This window comes from Chionomys nivalis, chromosome 8 (genome assembly GCF_950005125.1).
Source record: "Chionomys nivalis chromosome 8, mChiNiv1.1, whole genome shotgun sequence".
Taxonomy (NCBI): domain Eukaryota; kingdom Metazoa; phylum Chordata; class Mammalia; order Rodentia; family Cricetidae; genus Chionomys; species Chionomys nivalis.
This window is the reverse complement of record NC_080093.1, coordinates 47566973-47575500: the sequence shown is the minus strand read 5'-3', so window position 1 is coordinate 47575500 and position 8528 is coordinate 47566973. Positions and strand designations below refer to the sequence as shown.

Below are 8528 nucleotides of genomic sequence, written 5' to 3'. Positions count from 1 at the left end.
TTAACTCATTGTCTTCAGGCCAAAGATTAAAAGCTGCCTGCACAAGAGTCAGGGCTCCAGCAGACCCTGAAAGCTGAGCTGTCCAGACCCCCGAAGTGAAGAAAAGAGGCGAGGGCAAGGGAGGGCCAGAACCAGGGGAGAGAGAAAGGAGGGGCGGTCCACCAGCCTGCTGTCCCACCACAGAGCCGGCTCACGTCCAGCTCCAGGAGCCACTCAGCTGCGAAGGCAGCAACAGCCCGCTCCTCAGGCAAAGGGCAGCAGGCATACAGACAGAAGTCCTCGGACTGGAGGTCTTCAGTCCCGGACCACTCAGCCTGGCCCAGCCCCATGGCCTTTAATGACCTCCTGAAGCAGGTGGGGGGCGTCGGACGCTTCCAGCTGATCCAGGTCACCCTGGTGGTTGCTCCCCTACTGCTGATGGCTTCCCACAACACCTTGCAGAACTTCACTGCTGCCATCCCCACTCACCACTGCCGCCCACCTGCCAATGCCAACCTCAGCAAAGATGGAGGTCTGGAGGCCTGGCTGCCCCTGGACAAGCAAGGACGACCCCAGTCTTGCCTCCGTTTCACTTCCCCACAGTGGGGGCTGCCCTTTCACAATGGCACAGAGACCAATGGCACCGGAGTCACAGAGCCCTGCCTTGATGGCTGGGTCTATGACAACAGCACCTACCCTTCAACCATCGTAACCGAGGTAAGGATTTGGGGCTCCCTCTCCACACAACATCACTTCACTTCTCAGACAGACAGACAATCCGACACACACACGCACACACACAGTCAAGTTCTCCAGGGACCAAGATCAGAAGAAGATAAAAGCATTAAGAGGAGGATGGTATTTGCAGAGGGTGGATGTGGAAGCTGCTGAGTGTTTTAAGTGTTCTTAGCTCCTGAGAACCGTAAAACAAACAGCAGAGGAAAGTGTGGTTGAAAGAGGGTGGCATGGGCTGCAGAGGACCTTCCTAGAGGAGGCTGAGGGCCTTCCCTGCATCTGGCCTCTTCTCTGTCCACAGTGGAACCTCGTGTGCTCTCACCGAGCCTTCCGCCAGCTGGCCCAGTCCCTGTACATGGTGGGAGTGCTGCTGGGAGCCATGATGTTTGGCTACCTGGCAGACAGGTCAGTCCTGGGTAAGCCAAGGAGCTGGGTTAAGCTGGGATTGGGGAGCCCTGACTGGATTCAAGGCAGGGGTGGATGATTAGGTCCTCAGAAGACTGCGGCCTAGGCAGCTGCTCCTCTCCTCTGTGGCTCAGCCTGGCTTCTAGCAGTCCTCAGACCCCTGACACAGGTTTTCCCTCCCCCACAGGCTGGGCCGTCGGAAGGTGCTGATCTTGAACTACCTACAGACAGCTGTGTCAGGAACCTGTGCAGCCTATGCCCCCAACTATACTGTCTACTGTATTTTCCGGCTCCTCTCGGGCATGTCTTTGGCTAGCATTGCAATCAACTGCATGACACTAAGTGAGGACTGCTCACCTATGTCCCCACACACCACCCCATCCTCCCAACCTCCTCCCCCAGGCCTCCCCTCCTGAGGCCTCCTGCTTTCAACCCCAAACCCCCCTTAGATATGCATTTTCAATCAACACCACCCTGCCTTCCTCAGCTCACACCATAGTAAGATTGCAGGCTTGTGGTCAGAGCGACCAAGACAAACCAGGTACAGGAGACCTTAGGAGTAGTGAAGTGAATCCAAAGGAGATCCAAAGTCTAGTGAGACAGGCCAGGCATGGCGGCATGTACCCACAAACCCAGGGCACGGGAAGCAGAGGTGGGAGGACCGTCCCAAGTATGAAGCCAGATGGGTCTATATAATGAGTTCCAAGCCAGTCTGAACTAAATAGCAAAGAAGGTGGGGTTGGCAAGATGTCTCAGTGGGTAAAGACACTTGCCACCAACTCTAGTGACCTGAGTTGATTCCCGGGACCAACATGGTTGAAGAAGAGAACCGATTGTTGCAAGTTAGTTGTCCTCTGACTTCCACATACCTGCCATAGCATAAGCACAAAGAAGGAAAAGAAGAAGGGAGTACAGAGAGAGGGAGGGAGAGAGAGAATAAATAAGTGAATAAATGTAATCGTTTTAAAGGAAATATCCTGTCTAGAGATACCAAAGGCACTGACAGCCAAGAAGTCAGATCTCGCTCCTTTTTTGTTGGTATTGTTTGTTTTGTTAAGACACAGAGTCTTACAATGTAGCCTCCAATTCATGATACTCAGCTTCTCCCTCCCAAGTGCTGGAATTACAGGCATACACCACCATACCCAGATCTCTCTCAGTTTTTAAAATAAATATAGAATATCATAATTATTTTAATATTATGGCTAGTCTAATATTTCTAAACAAGGATATTTAGTGACTGAGTTCATGGACCATCAGTGTGCCTCCTCTAGTAGATCACACACACACACACACACACACACACACACACACACACACACATATTCCCCAGATAATGAATCTGAGACTGGGGAGAAGAAAAGAAATTTACCTGAAGTCATCTCTCAAGCCCAGAAAGAAATCCAGGGATTCACAATTCTCTAGACAAAAGGAATCAACAATAGCTGAGATGGAGCTGAGCCATGCCATAATAAATAAATAATAAAGTCAATATACATGCTCAAGGGCATCCCAGCAGCAGCATCAGGAGCCCACCGGGAACCTAGTGGCTTTTGAGACCTTAACAGAGTAGTGGTCGCCGCCCTGCCTGGACTGATCCTCCAGGATGGAAGAAGGCAGTGCTCTGACCACGGAGGCTGAATCTAGCCTAAGACTGAGGGAAAGAGAAGTGGTGTCTGCTGAGAACAGGCTGAGTGGTCAGAGTAACTCTGCAGGAAAAGGGGATGTAGTCAGGCCCTGGGGGCAGAACCAAAAGCAGCAAGAGCACAGTGAAGTCAGTTCCTGGGGACCCTACTCTCACACAATGTCTCCCCTCTCCCTACCCTGGCACCCAACCTCAGACATCTACATAGTTTTGGGGAAGAACACAATTGGGAGGAGTGACGTCTCTTTCCACCAAGCAGCTCAGTTACTTGCGCCCCTACTCTAACCCCTTTCCAGATGTGGAGTGGATGCCCATCCACACCCGTGCCTGTGTGGGCACCGTGATTGGCTACATCTACAGCGTGGGCCAGTTCATTCTGGCTGGTGTGGCCTATGCTGTGCCCCACTGGCGCCACCTGCAGCTTCTGGTCTCTGTGCCTTATTTCGTTGCCTTCATCTACTCCTGGTATGTGGGACCTGGGGTGGGAAGCAATGGCCCAGAACCCTACATGGCTACAAGGGACAGGCCATCTCTCAGAGCTGGGCACAAACCTCCCCAGAAACTTCATCCAAGACAGAAAGCTGACCCAATCCAGTGCTTCTGTTAAACAGACTGAAACCAAGGCTGTGGGGAGTCGGTTTTGTCCTGGAGGAGGGAGGCAGTTCTCTGGTACCCCACAGTCTGACCTGCCTGTTAACACTCCCCTTCCCTACCCAGCACCCAAGAGCTAAGTTCTAGGTTAGGGGTGAGTGATTATCAAACTGGCCACTGCTTGGTGATCCTTAAGGGGGCCTTGGCAAAGGCCCTGGTTCCCAAAACATAAATAAAACTCTACTACATGTCTCTAACTCAGAAGACTGAAACTGAGACCATGCCAATATCCACCCTCTCTCCATCCCCACCCTCAGGTTTTTCATTGAGTCAGCCCGCTGGTACTCCTCCTCAGGAAGGCTGGACCTCACCCTCCGAGCCCTGCAAAGAGTGGCCCGGATCAATGGGAAACAGGAAGAGGGGGCTAAATTGAATATAGAGGTAAGACACCTTTGTCCCTAGATGCTGCCTGAGCTCCCCTAGGAGGAGCTCAGGCCCTGAATCATGCTTGTCCTATCAGGTGCTCCGGACCAGCCTACAGAAGGAACTGACCCTAGGCAAAGGTCAAGCCTCCGCCATGGAGCTGCTGCGCTGCCCCGACCTCCGCCGCCTTTTCCTCTGCCTCTCCATGCTGTGGTAGGCTCAACCAGAAACACTGATGGGCAAGCAGGCTGATCAAAAGACAAAAAGCAGGCTGGGAGAGGGCATGGATGCAACAGGTAGAAAAGGCAGAGAAGGGGGAGGTAGAGTCAGCAGATCTGCTATGCGGAGATGTGAGAGCCCTAAAGAAACCAGAGTCCTCAGGCTCAACAGTTCCCATGCTCAAACTGATCTCGCAGCCTCTCTCACCAGTCCTGTCCCTGTAGAAATCACCTCACCAGGACCAATGGGCCCCAGAGCCCACAGATTGTGAGGACAGTCTAGTGTGCTTTGAAAGCTCTCGGTGATTTTACTGCTCTAGTGGTGCCTGGGAGAAACGAGGTGCATAAGAGGACCCACATTTATCCCCCAAAACATGGTTGGGCCAAAGATGACATAAGACCAAATCTTCCTTTCTTGTGCAGTGTTCCCAGTATCTCTCTCTATGCATCACCATGGCAGTCCATGACAGTTAAGTGGGGTGTGGTCAGAAGAACAATCTTGCCAAAGAATTCTTCACTGGCAATTTGTGGGTTTATTCTCTGTACTGTTCTATCCCCAAACCTAAGCTTTGTGAACCCCTAAAACTTCATCCCAGAAATACAGATAAGTCCCAGACAATTCCAGTCATTACCAGGACCTTGATGTGGCTTACATAGTAACCTCTGCCCTACAGATAAGATAAAGTCTGAAAGTGTATAAGCCTTACTTAGCAACTAAATGAAAGTTCCCCTGTTCCCTGGGGTGTCTAGTTAGCACAGGATTGGAGGACCGCCCCAATACTTCAGGTGTGCAGTGTGAACCTTCAGTGGTTAAGTGTCTGAAGAAACAATAGTCAAAGCAGATCCTAGGTACCAAAGCAGGATACCCCAAGCAACACTGAATTTATGAAAGAGTACACTTGTGTAAGCCTGTCTAACCAACCGCACATCCCTCTCCCTCCTCACCAGGTTTGCCACTAGCTTTGCCTATTACGGGCTGGTCATGGACCTGCAAGGCTTTGGGGTCAGCATATACCTAATCCAGGTGATCTTCGGTGCAGTGGACCTGCCGGCCAAGTTCGTGTGCTTCCTCATCATCAATTCCCTGGGCCGCCGACCTGCACAGCTGGCCTCCTTGCTGCTGGCAGGCATCTGTATCCTGGTGAATGGGATAATACCTAAGGGTGAGCACCTACGAGCATCTTTGCTCTCAGTCCCACCCACCCTGCTCCTTCAGACATAACCCAGCTTCTCAGAAGAAGCCATTACCTCCAACCTCAATCCCTACACTTCTTCTCTCCTCATTGCTTTCTTTCTAGACCAGACGATCGTACGCACCTCCCTGGCTGTGTTAGGGAAGGGCTGCCTGGCTTCCTCTTTCAACTGCATCTTCCTCTACACTGGAGAGCTGTATCCCACAGTAATCCGGTGAGTGGGAGCCCAGGGCATGGGGTGGGGGTTCTTAGGGAAAGACAGTCTCCTGCACACACTAAAGTCAGAACCCTTGAGCATAGTCCAGTACACAAAACCTTTCCCCACTCCCCCAAAAAAAGCATTAATCAGGGCAAGACATATAGGAACCACTCAGTTGCACATGTCAGGGTCTGGCTGGCAGAGATGTGACTGTCCAGCCCTCACCTAACCTTAGAGGAGATCTAGAAGGAGTCACCAGCTAGAACAGGGTAGAGAGCCACATCTCAGAAGCAATGAACTGAAGACTCCAGAACACAAGTTACGAGCTGTGGTCACATCTAAACTCCATCTGAAACCAACCAGTACGTCTGAAACCAAAGACACAAACATGCATTCGACTTCCCACAAGAACCACTCCTGACAATATGCCAGTCGTATTAATAAACTCAGTACCCCTTTATAGCGAGACGGGAAAGGCACTAAGAGATAAAAATGTCTACTTTAAGAATTGAATGCAAGCCAGGCGGTAGTGGCACACGCCCTACCTGCTTCTCTCTCAGGAGGCAGAAGCAGGTGAATCTATGTGAGTTTGAGGCCAGCCTGGTCTATGGAGCAAGTTCCAGTACAGGCTGCAAAGCTACACAAAGAAACCCTGTCTTGAACAAAAATAAGGAAGAAAGGAAGGAAGGAAGGAAGGAAGGAAGGAAGGAAGGAAGGAAGGAAGGAAGGAAGGAAGGTAGAACTGAATGCAAACATCGTATGAAACGTCAAAGACCTGAGAGTCACGTGCTATGAGGAGAACCCTAAGGCATCTTGGATGCTACCCCGTGCCTTTGTGGGTTTCCAGGCCAAGTGTGGACAGTGTACCAAGCACTCAGGTAAAGCATGTGCTATGTACCAAGCACTTTCTTAATTTCACAAATACTAACTCAGTTATTTCTCAAAGCAGACCAAGGTAGGTCCTGTCACTCTCCTTCCACAAATGTAAAACAAAGACACACAGAAGTTAGGTCACTTCTGCAGGATCCACAGCTGGCAATGAAACCTGCACTGAACCCGCATTGGTTGCCACCTAAGTCAAAGCTTTTCACTTCTTCTCTCATACAGAATGTTCTTGGTTAGCTGGATTTACTTATTTTTATTTCATGTATGAATGTTTTGCCTGTGTATATGTATACACCATGTACATGCCTAGTGCCACAGGGACCAGAAGAAGAAGACATCAGATCTCCTGGCAATAAGTTCCATATGGGTACTGAGAACTGAACCTGGTCCTCTGCAAGAGCAGCCAGTGCTCTTAGCCACTGAGCCATCTCTCACAGAGAATGAATGGTCTTAACATACAAGCAATGTGTAGCTTCCAGACCCTTCCCCTGGGGATTCTAACAAATAGGTCTCTATGAGACGGAGACAAATATGACTCATAAGGTATGCAGGTGTGCTGGGTGTGGGTGTGAGGTCCTGAGTTCCATCCCTAGCACAGCCAGAAAGAGAAAAGGAAAAGAAAAACTTTCCAGATGATGGTAGCCCAAGAATCACTAGTCTTACCCAATGATCTCATGTGACTGCTGGAAACTGGAGCACAGAGATGTAAAGAGATTGTCTGAAGGTCACACAGCAGCTTAAGGACAGAGGCAGAACTCATTTTCAAATTCCCCAAATCTGATGATATCCCTCAATTTCCCTTTTTGTTTAGAAGTCATCACAATGGCCTTGGGTGCAGGTCAGTAGTAAAATGTCATCCTGGCTTTGATATCCAACACAACCAACAGCAAAACACAAAAATGTAGAATCGTTTGCTAATCAAGTAGGAAAAAGGAGACACAGGGATGTCCAGGGCTGTCAGAACTGCCCTGCTCCAAATGTGACCACTGGTACCCACACCAGAGCTCTAATCAACACCCCACTTGACCACAGGCAGACAGGCCTGGGCATGGGCAGCACCATGGCCCGGGTGGGCAGCATCGTGAGCCCGCTGGTGAGCATGACTGCCGAGATCTACCCCTCCTTGCCCCTCTTCATCTTTGGTGCTGTCCCAGTGGCTGCCAGTGCTGTCATTGTACTCCTGCCAGAGACCTTGGGCCAGCCACTGCCGGATACAGTGCAGGACCTCAAGAGCAGGTGAGCACACCCCTGGAAGAGCAGGTGAGCACTCCCCCGGAGAGGATCAGTGACTCACTCCAGGCCACCTGCCCAGGCTGGAGCAGCACTGGGACTCAAACCCAGAATGCCTCTTCCAGATCAGAGTTTTGTCCCTTTGTCCCTGGGTTCAGGATTGTCCCATAATCCTTCTTGGGGCTCTCAGTTCCAGGAAGGAACAGTTGCCATTTGGGGTCAGATAGCAGGTTACTAGTCACGGACTGAGGGGAAAGCCCGCACCGTCCTGAGATGTCTGCCTTCCTCCCTGCAGGAACAAAGGAAAGCAAAGACAAGTGCAGCAGGAACAGCAGAAGCAGATGATCCCACTCCAGGCCGCAACACAAGAGAAGAACGGGCTGTGAGGATGGAAGGGGCCCCACACAGCACCAAAGGGAGTGGGGCTCTACAGGTCTTGCCACCTTCCTAAAGAGGGAGAGTGAGTGGAGGGACCCATCCAAGTATGGAGGCTGCCGGTCAGAGAAATGCCTCCCCAAGGGTCACTTCGGTAGACCCCACGAGGAACAATAATTAAAAGTCCTGACTGTGTGCAGTTTCCAAGATGGAATGTGTTCTCCATCGGCAATCTTCCGGCTCGGTGTTCACATGGTCTGTCCCTCCCCCAGCTCCACGGCCCTCCACCTCCAGGACAAGGCACAGAATCCCAGACCATTAAAAGACTTTTCTCCTACTTTGGTCCCCCTCTCTTCTTCTCTGCCTCCACCTCTCCTATCCACACATTCCTGTTTAGTTAAATGCCTTATGCCTCCTTCCCTCCCCAGAAATCAAAACTCAGTGAGAAACTGAAATGAAAGCAGCCAATCAGAGGCTCTGCTTTGGGCTCGTCTCCCTCTGTATGAACAGATGGAAACTTTTAGCAGGAAACGAGAATGATGATCGTAGGTGCTGTCCGGATGCTGCCCTCTGCAAGTTCAGATCATTAGCCAACCTAATCCTTCCTGTGTTTGCTGGGTTTTCAGTGTTGCTTTGTTTTCTGTGGGTCC

General features: G+C 50.9%; 1 protein-coding gene across 1 annotated transcript; it reads left to right on the top strand.

Moving 5' to 3' along the window:
• Window positions 1-255: 255 nt before the first annotated feature.
• On the top strand, window positions 256-8194 carry Slc22a6 (solute carrier family 22 member 6). The gene is made up of 10 exons (XM_057779288.1): window positions 256-696; window positions 1016-1119; window positions 1307-1461; window positions 3061-3229; window positions 3673-3796; window positions 3876-3991; window positions 4945-5159; window positions 5295-5403; window positions 7306-7509; window positions 7799-8194. The coding sequence occupies exons 1-10, from the start codon at window positions 328-330 to the stop codon at window positions 7887-7889; spliced, it is 1656 nt and encodes a 551-aa protein (XP_057635271.1). The 5' UTR covers window positions 256-327; the 3' UTR covers window positions 7890-8194.
• The last annotated feature ends 334 nt before the right edge of the window (window positions 8195-8528 follow it).

Bases quoted from the DNA above. Each gene is read 5' to 3' on its own strand.
- Slc22a6 (XM_057779288.1), top strand. From the start codon at position 328: ATGGCCTTTAATGACCTCCTGAAGCAGGTGGGGGGCGTCGGACGCTTC. The intron at 5,160-5,294 runs GTGAGCACCTAC...CTTTCTTTCTAG, and splicing joins GAATGGGATAATACCTAAGG to ACCAGACGATCGTACGCACC. The intron at 7,510-7,798 runs GTGAGCACACCC...TCCTCCCTGCAG, and splicing joins GTGCAGGACCTCAAGAGCAG to GAACAAAGGAAAGCAAAGAC.